This window comes from Chenopodium quinoa, unplaced genomic scaffold (assembly GCF_001683475.1).
Source record: "Chenopodium quinoa cultivar QQ74 unplaced genomic scaffold, ASM168347v1, whole genome shotgun sequence".
Lineage (NCBI taxonomy): Eukaryota > Viridiplantae > Streptophyta > Magnoliopsida > Caryophyllales > Amaranthaceae > Chenopodium > Chenopodium quinoa.
Genome location: NW_018745024.1, coordinates 5,945,335 through 5,962,781, shown reverse-complemented (window position 1 = coordinate 5,962,781; position 17,447 = coordinate 5,945,335). Strand labels below are relative to the sequence as shown.

General features: G+C 35.1%; 2 protein-coding genes across 2 annotated transcripts; one reads left to right on the top strand and one right to left on the bottom strand.

The window, feature by feature from the left end:
* Positions 1–1,049: 1,049 nt before the first annotated feature.
* Positions 1,050–4,205, bottom strand: LOC110708384. The gene is made up of 2 exons (XM_021886511.1): positions 3,281–4,205; positions 1,050–1,650 (listed from the first exon to the last, which is right to left on the bottom strand). Exons 1-2 carry the CDS (start codon positions 3,843–3,845, stop codon positions 1,571–1,573), a joined length of 645 nt encoding a protein of 214 aa, XP_021742203.1. The 5' UTR covers positions 3,846–4,205; the 3' UTR covers positions 1,050–1,570.
* Positions 4,206–5,816: 1,611 nt separating this feature from the next.
* Positions 5,817–17,350, top strand: LOC110708382 (ankyrin-3-like). Its single transcript, XM_021886509.1, has 13 exons — positions 5,817–5,990; positions 6,084–6,146; positions 6,233–6,403; positions 7,574–7,705; positions 7,894–8,033; positions 12,236–12,322; positions 12,843–12,968; positions 13,172–13,324; positions 14,292–14,363; positions 15,549–15,650; positions 16,624–16,794; positions 16,889–16,968; positions 17,097–17,350. Exons 1-13 carry the CDS (start codon positions 5,960–5,962, stop codon positions 17,146–17,148), a joined length of 1,380 nt encoding a protein of 459 aa, XP_021742201.1. The 5' UTR covers positions 5,817–5,959; the 3' UTR covers positions 17,149–17,350.
* The last annotated feature ends 97 nt before the right edge of the window (positions 17,351–17,447 follow it).

Below are 17,447 nucleotides of genomic sequence, written 5' to 3'. Positions count from 1 at the left end.
ATAGTGTACATTTTATAGTTTTGTTTGTAAATAGATATATATCTATGTTATCTTTTTTAAAAAAAAAATCCTTAAGATTTTTAAAAAAGAACCTTTCAAAAATTAAAATAAAACCCCCTAATGAAGTCCCCCCTGAAAACCAACCCTAAACAGCCCCCAACCACACTAAACCACCTCCCCCACCAAAAATGTAACCACCCCAACTGCCATCCCAGTTTCCGACCCCCTCCCTTTCTTGTCCCCATTTCTGACCTCCCCGTCTTCAATTCTGGCACCCTCCCCTTCACACAAGGTGGGCTTCATTTTTGGCATGTAAGGGTTTTGTAAGGGTTTGGGTGTTGGTTTTAGATACGCTTGGCATCGAATCGTGGTGGAGGAAAGGGTGTTTGGTGGGTGTTGGGGTGGGGGAGGGGTACGCGACCGAGGGTGGGGAGGGGGGAAGGTTGGTTGATGGCTATGAATGGAGAGGGAGAGGGAGAGGGCTAGCAGCAGCCGGCAAGGGGGCTGGGTAAGGAAGGGGAACTGAGTACATGGTTGTGGATCGGAACCGGTTCTATCTAATTGGGTTATCTAAGACCGATTCCAAATATTTGGGAACTAGTTTAACCAGTTTTGGTCCCAAGACCAAAGAACCCAACCAATTACTCGGGTATGCTCACCTCAGCCTATAACATACTAATATAAGCTTAAATAAGGAATCTGTATACTAATGTATTTATTACGATGAAAAGAATGTTGGTTTACGTTACACTTTAGATCCTCTAACATCAAGACAAGAATGCTTTTTTTTACATATAATGTTGAACAATCACTATTTGGAAACCACCACTTTTAATTTAATTGTAAGAAAATGGAGTCATTGGCCTAATAATTCATGCAAAAATCAATCAAAAGAAATAAGAGCGACCTTTATACATAGAAGCTATTCATAATTTCATATATCAAAGTCGTCATCACTTGTGAACATTTGTGTCGTCATTGCAATAAAATTAACTAGCATCTTGTTTTATAGAGATAATGCAAAGATCAATATGAACAAAAATGCGGGAAAATATATTTATCGATCCATTAATAACATAGTTGCATAACTTTTACATGACTTTGGAAATTAAAGTAGCCTAATTAAACTACAAAACTTTTTTTGTTACAAATGATACATGCAAGTTGATGCAACTAATAGTATAAGAACAATCTTGTACGTTGCAAATTACAAATTAATATATTATATAATTGGAAAGACAAATATATCTACTCCTCGCAAAATTAATAAATAATAATTAATTAATAAATAATCTTTTCCTTTGATCACTAATTAATTGTGCCCTCATAGTGATCAAAATAAATAGTAGAACTATAATAACCCCGGTTGTGCAAGAACATGCATACATGACCATTTAGATCATGTAGCTTAACGTAGATGTTAAATTTCTTGTTATCCATCTCAATTGTTTTAATCATTCTACCAATTTTTTCCCTCTCGACTCTCCTTTCTCCTCTGTGGTCGTACTTGACAGTTGATTCGATTTTGTTTGAACTTCTTCTCTTATAGTGAAGGTTGTTGATCGATTCATTAAGAAGATTGCATTACAGAACAAGCGACGGCTTGAGCCCAATGTCGCAACTTGGTCTTTACTTGCTGCGGATCATCTCCTGCAAAATTTTCATTACAACTTATCTAATCGTGCGTATTATTATTACATAGGCTCACATGTTTAAAGTAAAACAATTTTATGATAATAATGTCAATATAATTATTAGAGCTATTTACATAGTAAAAATTGTAAAGGATTTGATCAAATCATATTTATTGATATTGTTTAAAGTTAGCAATCCCTTGATTTACTCTTTAGATTGATAGTCAAAGATATCCCTTATTCTTAGCTAATGTTCCTAGACAAGTACTCCAATGTATCTAGTCGTATTATATTGCTTAATCATGTACTACATATACTCATGGAATCACATCAATATAATTAAGCTTTCCAACATTCTCTTTCCCATAACTCTATCATGGTATCATGAGCTTTTGATCCATCTTTTCTTGCTTCCGCTACTACCATGGTCACACTATCAAAACCTTTTGTTGACGCCGACAAATGATGGTGACCATATCAAACTTTCTTCTCGGAAAGCTTCAAACCAAAATCACATTTTTCACTCAACTCTTTTTGGCACCCCGTATTTCATATACCAAGAGATGGCATTGATATATTTTTTTTCTCCAAACCCCTTACATGGAGAAACAAACCTTTTTCGATATCCCGTAGTTGACCTACCATGTGTTACCATATACGAAATTCTCTCCAAAACCATTATGGAGAAACATAACATTCTGTTCTAAACCACCATCACCACCATTAATATTTTCTATCTCGCCTTCAATAGTGGTGAAGGATCGGAACCTCTATATTTTTTTCCCTCCCATTTGCTGCAAGCATACGCTAGCAAATTTTTATTTATTTTTAAATATTTACAATTAATGGTTCATGTGTTTAAAAACCATGAAAAACACCCATTAAACAATTTCTTATTCTCTCTCTATATACTATCTTTTTACTTCTTCATGAAACTCCTCCAACAAAAAAAAAAAAAAAAATCTCTCCTAACTCTCAATTTGGTACGTACACCTCTCAATTGAAGCACCAATATCTTGAAGTGGCAATCAACAATCAAGAAGAACATTCATTTTACAAGATTGTACTTTCCCTTTGGCCGTCCATCTTGCGGGGGCGTGTAAAGGATTTGATCAAATCATATTTATTGATATTGTTTAAAGTTAGCAATCCCTTGATTTACTCTTTAGATTGATAGTCAAAGATATCCCTTATTCTTAGCTAATGTTCCTAGACAAGTACTCCAATGTATCTAGTCGTATTATATTGCTTAATCATGTACTACATATACTCATGGAATCACATCAATATAATTAAGCTTTCCAACATTCTCTTTCCCATAACTCTATCAAAAATATGTTGCAATCTAGATTTTTTCAATATGAATTTTATGATTTAAACATACATGTATAAATTTTAAGTATATTTTTGTTGCATTGAGCAACCTTGTAAAGTTTTGTTATAACGAATTATAATAAGGTGTTGTAATTTTAGACCTTAATATAATTAATATTTTAACTTGCATGCTTACAAGTAAAATTTGTATACAAGTTGTGAAATGCACTCAATATTCATTATAACAAGTTGGTATTTAAAAGAAATAATGTATTAATTGGTGATATATAATCACAAACGATAATTAATAAAAGAGTAATGTCAATTCAAACCTGGACTGCATATTTTCCAAGAATCTTCACTTCTAGGACTATTTTCAAATGAGGAGGATCTTGCCCCCATGGAGCTAGTTGATGCTTGGCTATGGGGTGAAGACAATGGACTCGGCAAAAATTGTCGATTCACGGCAAAGTACAAGTCCAAAGCTGGCAAGGTATTGCAAAGCTTTTGCCCATCCTCTTCATTAAAGCCAAACCCAAGCTCAATAGATCCTTTTAACTCATATAAATCCTCATCTGTTAAGTCATCTACTTCAAGAACCAAGCTCTTTTTCTTCTCTTGTCTTAATTTTTGACGACGTCTTTTCTCCCATGCAACATCCCTATGTGTTTCACACATGGACAATTGCTTAGACAACCTCTTTTTGCTCTTCCAAAATGGAGGAGCATGGACTAGTCGTTGTAGCTCCTCGGACTCTGATGACTCGAGTGAGGAGGTATCGATCTTCAATGATGAAAATCGAGAACGATTAGTGGGAGGTGGTGGTGGAGGAGGTGGTGGAGAAGATTTTAATTTCGAATCCACGTAAAGCATGCTCATATTGTCCCAAGAATGCATGAAATTAATATTACAACTTGGTAATGAGGAGGCAGATGGAGAAATTTGGTGTAGGGCCGTGGCAGCAGAAAGCTGCCGCGGCCTAATTAAAGAAGGAAAAAAAGTTGGAATGGCTGTTATGCCTAAATTTTAATTGATAAATAATGATGTCTCCGGGGAAATTGATTATACTACTACAATATTGTGTTGCTAGATTTATGTGAGAATAATGAGGGGTGAGGGCACAACAACTATCCCAACTAACTTGGGAGGAGGAGGAGAGATAGAAAGAAAGGGAATAATGAAGGGATTTGGAGTATTTGTAAGGAAGGCGTTAGTTGCGGTTATCCATTGAGATGTATATGTGCTACTACCATCCATTTTGGTAGCAATTATAGACAATTACATGTAAGGGAGTGTTAAATTTAGAGGGTGTTGGTATTGGAAACTTAATTTTAGGAAAAACTTCATTTAAGTGCATATGTTTCCACCTAATAAAGAACATTGGTAATAAAACATTCCTATACCTAACATATAGTTATTCTTGTGTAGTATAATTTATTAGCATATACCCTTTTTTTATGTAGGCATATGATTATATGAAAATGCAATTAACCTTATAGCATACATGCACTCCTATGTACACACTATTTACGGAATAACCAATGAACTTAGAGTTTGTTCAACACACCAAATTAGATTATAAAATTAATAATTGACAATAACTATAAAAACACACAATTTTAATAGTAATTTTAAATTTTCATGTATCACTCATTTAACATTATCATGTATTGACAGTACAATATTAAATTTAATGATGGACATTAGAGATTTACGATGATTTACAAACCCAATTGATCGATTGGAATTTTTTTTCCTTAAATTCAATGAACATACATAGTGGAGAATTTAAAATTAATCTTGTATGAATAACCAATCGATTTTTATTTTGCTTGTAATTCTTATAAGTCTTTTTAGCGCCAAAATTTGATACATTATAATTGTTTTGCAATTAAGATATTAAATAAATGCTGCAGTAGCATATTGACAAGTCTTTATGTTTGGATATCAAAAAAAAAAAAAAGATATTAAATAAATATTTATAAAGATATCTCCCAAAATGTTACTACAATTGTAAAAAAAAAAAAAAAAAAAAAGCGCCATTGCATCTATCAGCACCATTTCGATAGATTATGTATAAATTAGACCTTTGAAAATTTTAATGAAGGTACAATTCATAATCTCAATACCCTATCTTGTACATTCGAATATTCTTTGGAAATATAGCACAAGATTGTGCCTTTATTTTTGTGTTTATAATTCTATAAAATATGTGTTTTTTATTAAAAGGTTTTATAACAAGTAAGTGATACGAGGTGGGAATGTGGTTGCACATAGTGTAGCTAGATTGGATACTTCAATCACATTGGAACGTATTTGTATGTCGAACTTTCCTCAAAGCCTTATTGCTTTGACGGAGATTGATTTAATTTAAATAAATCCTTGCTTGCTTGTTTTTTAAAAAAAAAATCAAGTAAGTAATACGATGATTTATTTTATCTTTTTTTATGGTAAATAAATCAAAATTAATATATTTCAGTAAAATATTGACATAATAAAGTTGGCTGATATAATAGAAGGAGGTGGCTCTCCGCCACTGGCATTCATGCATGCCATCCCTAACCATTGGCCACCTCCTTTTCGGCCTTTGCCACCGCACCTATAGAGGTACATCCCATTGAAGCATCATCCCTCAAAACGTTGTTTTTTGATTTTATCACCCAACTCTATTTTAAAATACCACCCACAGACCCATCTATATGCGGTTGACCACAAAATCGGTCAGCAATTACGATCGGTCAGAAATTACTCGATTAAGGGTTATTTGATTGATTAGGGATTACTCGGTCATTGTTTTCAGTTTGTCGCATGACGTGATTGGCCACACCAAAAATGCGCTCATTTACCATCGCTGTTACATGTATACTCGTACAGTCGTACATACTACACAAAGCTAGAAGCATCGTTTAATCCTCTCTTTAAACTAAACTCAGAAACTTGTTCTTCCCTCTTCTTCTCTGTACATTTCTCTACTCTGCTCTGCTCAACTAGGGTTTTCTTCTACTCCATCAATGGCAGCCGACGGTTCTGTAGCTCTCGCAGGTCCTCTTTCTCTTCCCCCTTTTTCTCTCTCCTCTTTTTGCTATTAATTCGACTAAATTATAATTTATTCCATTGTTTTTCTCTGATTAACAGTGAAACAACAGGTGCAGGATTTCTTAAATGCTGCTCTTACTGGGAACCTTGATTTCTTCAAGAGTATGTTTTTTCTCAATTTGGTTATTTACTTGGCTTATTCAATGAATTGATGGTGTGAATTTGAGCTTAATGTTTGTTGATTGTAGAAATGGCGGAGAAATTGGATGATGGGCAAGGGTTGTCGAAGACAGTGGCGGATGTTAAGGATGCTAATGATCGAACCGCCCTTCATTTCGCGGCCAGAGAAGGGCAGACTGAAGTTTGCAAGTATTTATTGGAGGAATTGAAACTTGATGTTAATGTGAAAGATGCAGATGGTATGAATGATTTATATTCTCAATTCTAATAATTGCTATTCAGTGATTAGAAATGTTTGCTTGAAAGTTATCGAATTATTCGTTGTAGATATCGTCAATGAGGGAAATTTTAGCAGTTTAGTTTAGATTAGTTGCTCTATGATTGTGTGTAACTCTAGAATTAAATGCAGTTTAATTTAATAAGATACATCTTGTTGGGTGATTATCGAATGGCTTTTTAGTATTTGGGCTTGTAAATTAGAACTTAAACTTGTGTGATGGTGCGATTCTGTCTTTCTTAGATGCCTAGCAATGTTTAACATATTGTAACTGGGGTGTAGGTGACACTATCCTTTGGCTGAAACTGTTTTATATTATTAGCTAGTAATTTGGAATTATTACTCTAGAGATGTGCCGAATATGTAATGCTGTATATTTTAGCCTTTTATCATTGTATGCAATTACTTTTGTATATGAGTTATTCTATGCTGTGACGTACTCCCTGTGCCCCTAACGCTTTGTTTGGATAGCAAAGAAGGAAGGAAAAGAAGAGGAGGGAAAATGGAGGAAGGGAAGGGAAAAGAAAGGGAGGGGGAGTTGAGCTCCATATTCCCTCCAAATCTCTCCAATTTTGGAGATATTATGCTTATTAAAGTAAGAGGGAAAATGGATCCCTCCCTCTCCTTCCCCTTCCTTCCCCCAATCCTTTACCCAAACAAGAGAATTTGTCCCCTTCCATTTCTCTTCTCTTCTTTTCCTTCCATTTCTTCTTATCCAAACAAAGTGTAAAAGATTTCTCCAAAATTGGATGTCCCTAAAAGATTTCCCATACTTTTTTTGGAACCCCCCCCCCCCCCGGCCAAACGCCGCGCTCTCTCAATCTTTCTCCTCACCAAAAGTGTGCCCACCCATTTATTCAAAATTTTTTTGACTCTTAAAAGAAGTAAAATTTGGGTTTGGGTCAATCTTTTAGGGATGAAGGGAAGTATTATGCAAGTGTTGCAAGTGCATTAATCCCTTTGGTATTTTGTGCTGAAGATAGGTGTAAGTAATTAGAGAACTTGCAGGAGTATTTTAGCTAGAATTAAAAATAAACCAAAGCTTTCTTAGGTATTCAGACCATTCCTTTAATACCTAACAATGATTGGATTTGAAGTACATAGAATTGATATTATTCTCTTGATGGGGCAGGAGAGACTCCTCTAGTTCATGCAGCCAGACAAGGGCATATTGCTACTGTGAGTTATCTTCTTGATCATGGTGCAGATCCTGCAATTGCTAGTGATTTAGGGGCTACAGCTTTACACCATGCCGCTGGAATAGGTATGCTTTTGTAATATTTGTCAAACCATATTTCACAGGTAGCATGATAGAGATTGCCTAGAAGTATGAAGGAATTTTGTAACTTGACTAATGATTCTTCTAAGAAGAACAACCCTGTCCACTGCCTCTTGAAGTTTCTTATGGCTCCATGCTTTCAGCTTGATGTGTTCATTGGAAAGCTAATGCAGGAAATATTGAATTGATGAAAGTACTACTTTCCAAGGGTGCTCCTGTTGATTCGCAAAGTGATTCTGGCACTCCGTTGATTTGGGCTGCTGGGCATGAACAAAAAGAGGCTGTAGAGGTTCTGTTAGAGCACCATGCTAATGTAAGTATGCAGCTGTTAGTAAATGTGATTGCCTTTAAGCTTAATAAAGCTGTATAAGGGCCTTGAGTTAATACGTTGTCAGCTTTCTCCATTGGTTTGATATCTTGATTGAGCATGTTCGGCCTTTAAAGTCTTCTGATCATGCTTTCTGCCCAAATGTGTTGCTTTCTTGTTCTTGAGATGCAACTTCGAAATTGTTCACTAACAATGAATTTTGCATGGCAACACTTAGTATTGCGTAACTTAAGTCTAAAATGTTCATTTATTATACTTAGCATTTTGATAATTATAATGGTATGTTAGTTATGAAGCCCTAAACTAAAGATTTTTCCTAGACATAACATCTTCCATATGAAATCGTGTAACCCAGTTAAGATTTAAAGAACGGATTTTTCACCATAAAACCATGAATTCTCAATTTGTTCACAATATGCCCCCAACTTTCTAAAATTGACCATATTCCTCTCCATTTTGTACATGTGTACCCATCAGTAATGACTACATCTGGCAAATCTGTTAGCTAAGCAATTCCTAATTAACTCTTGTTCTTTCTTCTATTTGCCATTAACCCCTAATTAACTTGTTACTCTATTAATTCAATTAATAAAGTCTAGTCAAACCAAGAAATAAATAAATTATGTGTGAAGTTAATTAGGGCTTAAAGAGAGATAAGGCAGACCTAGAATTAACCAGTAACTAATGGGTGAAAGTATGCCGATTTTGAGTAGACGTTAGTGGTTATCTGGAGAGAAATGAAGATTTGGATGTGGAAGGTGAACCCCTTTGCTCTAGGCATGTCATGACTGTATCTTGATGTAGGGAAGAATTTAAAGGCAATGATCACAACCATTAGATGTTACATCAGGATAGGACCTTTTGACATAGAAGTTGTCTTACATGTTTCAATTCAATTCTTGAAGAGGTCCATGTTATGGTGTTTAGTGACGCTCTTAAGAGTTAAGACTATGACTCAAAAAGAGCATGCATACCATGTTTGTCACTTTAATCCCAAAAAAGATCAGTTTAAGAGAGTGATGGATTTTTTTTTTATTTTTTATTTTTCTTCTGATAATCCTGTTCCGTTGTGTGTATAACTATGAAATATGCTTGGAAATTAGGTTTAAGATGATTACTAGTACTACTTCTTTGAAGCAAAGTAAGTTAACTTTTGTGTTGCCAATAAGGTGGTGGAGGATGTTAGGAGGAGAGGGGAGAAAGGTGTAATCTTGGACTGAATTTTAAAGAAAGTTTGTGATAGGTTGAAGGTTAATAGATAAACGTTAAGAAGTGTTAAGGGTTTGGGAGTCAACGGAGACAAAATCTTGGAGGACTTTAACGATATTTGTGCAAAAATTCTGCATAATATCTCCCAATCGAAGTTTGTTTGAACAGGGATATGTTTGTGGAAAAAGTATATCTACTTACCTCTTAAGCAAAAGAGATTAAATAATATGAAGGGTTTGGGAGTCAACTTTGCCTTAGTCATAAGACACAATGGTACGGGTGATGTGAGTGCAAAGCTTATGGAATGAGACTTGCTGGCTTTGAATGATGCCAAGTGATTTGTTAGTCAACTTGACAAGTCTAGTTACAAGATTATGTTTGATGGTTATTCTTTGAAATTATCAAGGGAACTACAATTGTAGCTTATGGGCAAGAACTGGGACACTGTACACCACAATAAATGCAACAGAGGCGGTCATGAGGGAGCTAAAGCTTCGCAAAAGGTGTTTAGTTGAAATGCTATAAATATTGGTCATTGGAGGAGAACCATGGCGGGAAATTCAGTGCTCTGTGATGAATATTTATATGAAAATGAACAAGGTAAAGGAGGAGGCACACTAGAGTGTTGCACTGACAATTCTAAGCGGGGCAACACAATATGCTAAAGTACAGAGTTGGATGATGATGTGATTGGTACTTATGAGGTTCAATGGATGACTCTTGTTTAAAGCTTTAAACTTATCTTTAGGGGAAGATTGTTTGAGTTTGATTAAATAAAAAAATGAGGGTAATGTTATATGTAGCCCAAAGGGCTATATTTAAGCATTTAATACACTCTTGAAAATGGTATAAAATTAGGAATTCATGACCAAAACAAGCGTAAATCGGTGTAATTAGTGTTTATATTTTCATGATTTCCTAACTTTACACAATTTTCTAGTGCGTTTTTAATGCTTATATGTAGCCCTAAGGGCTATGTATAACATTTTCCGAAAAATAATTAAAACAATGGAATGTAAAGCATGTTATGCTGATATGTGCATGTAGATATACTTTTGCTTAAGAGGTAAGTAGATATACTTTTGATACAAGTAATCCTCAAATTGCATTTCCAAAAGTTAAATAATACGTAGTATCTCCCAACCAAAGTTTCTCCCTCAAATTTTCCACTTCCGTTGTTTATAATATATATAACCACCAACGCTCACAACTTTGATTTCCAACACTTAAATTAAAACTTTAACACTAAAGATTCAGCCTTTGACTTATCAATCACAAACAGCTAATTTACCAACAATCTAAATTTTTTAACCCAAATCTACACTCTAATACACTTGTTAGGATTTAGAGAGAACTAATTTGTATTTTGCAGTTACTTGCAATTAACTATAATTAAGGGAAACTGTAATGATAATGCAAGAGAGACGCGGAAAATACTATGGTAACTACCAAAATGCACTATGGATAATCAATGGTGATTTACAAGCCTTCATTTGAGTGGAATGCTCCCTTATTAATCTTTCTTCTGTCTCTGGACACCCTAGGAAATTTGTTCAAGAATCTAAAATCTAGCCAAAACCAGCTACTAGGGGTTATTTATACTAGGTTACATCAAGCATCAATGAACTGGTGGATATGTGATGCATGTCCAACTATTCCAGGAATCCAGGTGCGTGCCAAGTCTTAAAATGCCAACCAGTAGCTTCTTCGGATCTCTGGAAACACAAGCTGCATGGACGTGCGACTTACCAAATTGTGCATGGATTTGCTCTCCTGCTGCTTCAACAATCCAGACTTGCTTTTGATCTTTTCTGTTCCCCTGGAGCCGTCCAACCTGCACTAATGTGATTTCAGGTTATAGGACACTTTTTTGCTTTCCATTGACTTAAAGCCAAGCCAACCATCCTTATGCCCTCCATGCTTGCTCTGAACTATCTCTATTAAACCCAATAGCTGAGTAATATGTTACATGGTAGATCTATATATATATGATTCTCATTTTCAAAACAATAAGATTAGTGAACTTCAGATGATTTTGGGCTTTCGAAATTGAAGGAAATTAGCATATACTTTTTATTTACATACTCTGTATTCCTGCTGTATAGTAGTGTAGTGCATGTGATTCATGACAGCTTGCCTGTTTTGTCTTACTTGCTGCTTGTGTATTTTTTTGTAGAGCTGAAGTGTCAGCTTCTTATAGGAGTTTGTGTAATAGATCAACCTAAGGAGGGGTAGTATAGGTATTCTACTAATATTAGCGCACTAGGTTAATAGTCCTTAGTATAGATAGAGAGGGAAGGGAAGGAAATAGGTAGGCAGGAATTTGGTGAGAACCTTTTGGAGAGTTATGGCCTAAAGCCATTGTTGGAGAGTTGCGAGCTGAACTCACTATCGAAGATTGATAGCCTTAAGCTATTAAATCATCTTTTGTAATCCTTCCATCATTATCAATCAATCTTAAAGCTTCCATCTTTATTAATTCTTGCAACTTCAAATTTCAGATTATCTACATTATTCAAAGAATCAATCTTTCTCTATAATTTTACTATTATTTGCACGAGTAAGTAAGCAGTAAACACCAGTTCATCACAGTTTGTAGTGTATAAGTCAGGCTAACCTAGGTTGTAGGACATTGGGCCAAAAAAAAACAGCAATCAAAAATTGATTCTGTAAACAAAATGCGGTGCACTCAAAACACAAAATCAAAAACAAAAGTTTCAATTTCTCATTCAAAACCAAGATTTTCTCAGATATTGTTTCAGAGTATTGCTGTACTGATGGCATTGCTGTTTATAATTTTATATGATGTGTGAAATTTTGTATCATTTCTTTGCCCTTTGTTTGCTAAGATTGTTCCTTCATTTCAGTACAATTTGTGATTTTGTTTTCTTTTCCATGCATCCATCGAGAATGATTTATGAGGCCAACATTCATGGATATTTGGGCGGATCATGATAATCAGTGCATTCCTTTTGCAGCCAAATTCTGAAACTGATGAAGGTATAACACCGTTGTTGTCATCTGTGGCGGCTGGTTCGCTGGAATGCTTAGAGCGATTAATTCAGGTCAGCTTGATGTAGTTTGTGAAGTTTGCTTGTACAATGGTGTTCTGTTAGTGTGTTAATTCATCATTATGGGGTAGGCCTCCCCCCACCCATCCGGCCAACCCCCCCACCCCCCCCCCCCCCCCAACACACCACCACCACCGGAAAAAGATACTTGAATAGCTGAATTATGATCCGGTTCCGCTAAACTCAGTAGAACTACTACTTCCTATGTTGTTTTTTAGTTGACACATTTTGAATATTGTCAGTTTGTCACTATTCACAAATTGTAGTTTGCCTAGCTTTTGTGATTTATAGCTACGATAAAACATAGTCATGTGGGATCTTGTTTGAGTTATGCCAACTGTAAATTTTAGTGTATCAACTTTTTACGAATTTACATGTTGATAATTAGTGATATTAATTGTTAAAATTGTGCCTTGTCAAACGTCATAAAAGATACATGCCAACTAAAAAAGAAAGAAGTACTGTTTTGTTTCATCCATTATTGTTATTCTTCTGCTTACTTTACTTTGTCCAGGCAGGGGCAAAGGCCAATATTTCTGCAGGTGGAACGACACCATTACATATTGCTTCTGATCTTGGTAGTATTGATCTTATCAATTGTTTATTGAAAGCTGGAGCTGATCCGAATGCTACAGACGAGGTGAAGTCAACATATCTTTTTCATATAAACTATAGCTGTGTTGTTATTTATTTATTTATTTATTTGTAATTTTTTATTTTATTTTATTTATTTATTTTTTTTTTTTTTTTTTTTTTGCTTTTGGTATATTGTCTTGGTCTGGATCGTTCACTTGTCATATTTTCTGATGTACTTCATGCTTACTTTAAAATTTTCTTAAACAGGATGGCCAGAAGCCAGTGCAGGTTGCTGCAACACGAGGGAATAGAAGTGCAGTTGAGATACTACTTCCCTTGACTACACCAGTTCAATCTATTCCTAACTGGACAATTGATGGAATCATCCAATATATGCAATCTGAAGCTCAAAAACAAGAGGTACCCTTCTTCTTCCTATCTTGTCCGCTTCTCCTGCTGTGGATAGTTTGGAAACTAACCCTTTGTGATTTTGTGGGGGTAAGGCAGTGAGGCTGTGTACATCTTAGCATATGCACATTAACCTGTCCAACTTTATGACCTGGAAACCTGACCAACTTTATGACCTGGAATTTTCAATGCTCCGTAGGTTTTAGAATTTAGGCTTCAGTTTTCACCCAGTTTAAGGTTCTTACAAGCGTTATGCCCTTTCTTAGTTGTGGTGATACAATATGGTTATGGGGTTGCAAAAGGGGGCGGGAGGTAGGAATTGGTGTAGCAGAAAGGGAGTTATTGAGTGTTTCTTGCTCTTTCTCTCAGGTTTGTCAATTTGTGTGTGCTCAAGATGCTGGCTTTCCATTTTCGGAACAGTAAGTGGTTAGTTAGGGTTCTAGGTTTTGAAACGTAACATGCTGGCAGGTTGCAACACTATGAAATTCTGTTTTTTGTTTAACTGGTATTGAAGATGGACCAAGATCAAGGGGGGAGTGAATAATGAACTTGCTCATTAGTCAGGCATTTCTACTTATACTGTAGTGGCTATAGGATTCTACCCATATTGATTCAGGGTAAGCCTTGCCTTATAGAAATTGAATGTGGCATGAAGAGGTTGACAGAATCATGGTTAAAAGTGTAGTTTAAGTGATTCTGCTTTTGCTTTAATATATTGAAGTTTATTTAAAAGGCATATCCTTGGTATTACCCGTGGAGTGTACTGTTGCATCACTTGCGTGGCACTTTTTAGTGTTCATGGTCTTATTTAATCCATTTGTTGCTTTTGTGTCTTTTTTTCATCCATCATTTGCCCAAGTCTTTATCTATTTTTTCATTTTTTGAATATATACCATTCTAAATTGTTGTTAGTTGTATTGTTCTACTTCAACCTGCTATCACTTACTAGAGCAGGGATTGATTTGCATTGTTATTGTAGGAGCTTGCCCGAAGTTTCAAAGAACTTAATTCACAAAAGAATACCAACTTATTAAGGCAGGATTTGCCTGAGGTACATTACTGAGCTATCATTTCATTTTTAATTATTCCTTGTTCCTATTAGTATTGTTCTTTTGTTATGGAACTTCTGGTTCAGTGCCCCCTTAGCATAACATCAGATACTACTTGAGTGCCACTTTTGCTCTTTCTTTGATTATTTTTCATCTTTAAATTCCACCTGTGACATTTTTTGTATTTTCTTATGACACTTAAGGTAAGCATATAAAATCAGTTTTTTTTTTTTTTTTTTTTTTTTTAATCTTTGCTGGTGAATGGTATTGAGAAGTGGGAAATGGAAAGAATTATGTCCATTTTATTTTTTTTTGCTGCCAGTAAGCATAATCTAAAACAGTCATGGTGCAATTTTTTTTATGATTATGTACTATCTCTTTTTCTTTTTATTTCACCCATTTGACTTTTCATGCTTGTCGAGGCTTAAATTTTACCATTTGTATCTTAATTAGTTCCTCCATTCTATTAATATTGCACCACTTGCCTTTTAAGGAAGTTTCACAAATATTGCACCACTTGCCTTTTTAGGGAAACAAATATCTCTTCACACTGGAAATACCCGATACCCTTACTTTTTAACACATGTTTCTGTAGTTTTTGCTTACAATAACATGGGCAATTTTGTATTTTTCTTCTCTTTCCTTCCACTACAAAAAATATATAAATAAAATAGTTGTGCCCTCCCCTGTGATGCAATATTAATAGAGAGAAAGTATTCAATAAGAAAAAAATTATTAAAGTTAATATTCAGAAACTATACATTGAGACGATTCCAACACAATCCCTCATATATATGTTTTTATACATAAATCACCATTGTTCACTAGTGCAAAAAGTCAAAATGGTAAACTATAAAAATTGGAGTATTTAACTACACAAGGAAGTTTTTTTGTACATAGTGCAACTTAAGAGTTACAACTACATCGCTCTCATAGTCTCATATCTAAGTCTTGCCACATTCATTTTTTAGGTGGCTGTAGTGTGCTGCCATGCCTGTCAATCATCTGAATATTATGGTTTTTTTTTGGAAGTTGGAGTTTTCTCTTACGTCAGTCGGCCCTATATTTTCTCTCTGGAGTTTACATTTGTGGTGTTATGCTGATGTTACATGTTTACATGAGTTTGGGCAAGCTGTTTTGTACTTTGGTTTCATAACACTACTGACATATTGTATTCAAATTAAAAGGTGACACCTGAGGCAAAGCAGAAAGCTGCAGAAGCAAAATCACGAGGTCATGAAGCTTTCAACAGGAAAGACTATGCATTGGCTACAGATGCATACACACAGGTAAAGTCATGTCATTTCTTGTTTATGTGCATACCTTGTATGAGTAATTTTTTTTTTTTTTTTTTATTTAAATTTGATATACTATATCATATACCAGCTTCTGCTATTGAATCTAGTACTTTGTGTCTGTGTCTTCATAATTACGCCTGTGTCTTCATAATGTACCCAGCTGCAGTTTTTAATCTTCTCTGACCTGAGATATACAGTTTAGGCTGCCTGTCTTGTAAACCTGTCTGATGCTGTCATATGAACATTTTTTAAAAAATCTTTATTCCTCAAGGAACATGCTTAGCATGTTTTTGAAAGCACACAGTTAACTTGTTCTCAAGCCCCTTTCCATAACTAATAACTAGGGGTAATCAAAATTGTAGATTGCTAGAGGATGTTTTGTTTGAGGTTAATTTCTAATTTTCATTATAGAGTCGTTCTTAAGAAAAGGGGATTAGTGCAGGTTTATCACTTTATCCTAGGTTTTAAGATCACTTATCTGGTCTTTGTAAAGCATGAGGTATGAAACATTTATTAAGAGTTTACTGGAGATGCCTTGAGGAAACAGTGCAAATTTCTGATGAGCTACTCAAGTTGGGAGGAATTATATTTTGGGACAAGTTATGAGTAGATTCCTGAGTTTGATTCATTACTGCCTTCGTTTTAAACTACTTTTAATTTCAACTGAATAGGCCAAATTTGATATTTATGGACAAATCATGTTTACTTTGTCATTTGTTTTATATTATGTGTAGTTGAAACAGAAAAATTATCTCCAAAAACTACTTGCAATAAATCTAGATGATATTTTCACATCTGTACACTTTTTTTTTTTTTAGAAACTTATGGTGAAGGCTGGTAAGGTTTAACTATCAGAGTCAGATACAAGCTATTCTTTAAAGTTTTAACCCCGACTAATCTTTAGCATCTACTTGTATAAGTCCTGATCTGATAACATTTTTGATGGGTTTTGGTGATTTGACAGGCCATTGATCTAGACCCTTCTGATGCCACATTCTACTCGAATAGAAGTCTGTGTTGGTTTCTCCTGGGACAAGCTGAGCAAGCACTGGCTGATGCTAAGGCATGCAGATCACTTAGACCAAACTGGGCCAAGGCTGCCTATCGTGAGGGTGCTGCACTACGTCTCTTAGAGGTATGTTCCTTATATATTATTCCGTTCAAAAAACATATGTTAAGATGATGCTTCCTATAAGATTAGATTTAATCCCTTCTCTATGCTATTTTAGAGGTTTGAGGACGCTGCCAATGCATTTTATGAAGGCGTGCAACTTGACCCAGAAAATAGGGAGCTAGTTACTGCTTTTAGGTAATTTCCAAGTTCCTATCCGATCTTCCTTTAATGTGGTTCTGAAGTTTATTGGTCTTTCTGATCTTCAAAGTGATAGTTTAGTCTAATCTGTCATTGCCAATATCTTGAATTTGTGATCTTCACAGGGAGGCAATTGAGGCTGGGAGGAAACATCACGAGAGTAATCAAGCAAAATAAGCAGTGTTGCGGCATTAATGTACCACAATTTTGTTCATAGGGAGAGAAGCTGTGAATTATCCAATACTTTGCCAATGTATATCTGCGTTTTTTTTCACCTCGGTCCAGCTTCTCTCAGTAGTGCTAACAATTTTGCTGTTCCAAGGTGTGGTTTTTAAACATTATTCCAGAATATTATATTGATCATTATTTAGTTCTTGAATTTTGCACAACTGGAAATAAAGGTTTGGAGCTTGTTCAATAATCGCCTCATTTAGTAAGTGTTAATTAATTGACCTTAATAGTGTTTGGAATGAAAA

Bases quoted from the DNA above. Each gene is read 5' to 3' on its own strand.
- LOC110708384 (XM_021886511.1), bottom strand. From the start codon at position 3,845: ATGCATTCTTGGGACAATATGAGCATGCTTTACGTGGATTCGAAATTA. The intron at 1,651-3,280 runs GTTTGAATTGAC...AAAATTTTGCAG, and splicing joins TTGGAAAATATGCAGTCCAG to GAGATGATCCGCAGCAAGTA.
- LOC110708382 (XM_021886509.1), top strand. From the start codon at position 5,960: ATGGCAGCCGACGGTTCTGTAGCTCTCGCAG. The intron at 7,706-7,893 runs GTATGCTTTTGT...AAGCTAATGCAG, and splicing joins ACACCATGCCGCTGGAATAG to GAAATATTGAATTGATGAAA. The intron at 8,034-12,235 runs GTAAGTATGCAG...TTCCTTTTGCAG, and splicing joins TGTTAGAGCACCATGCTAAT to CCAAATTCTGAAACTGATGA.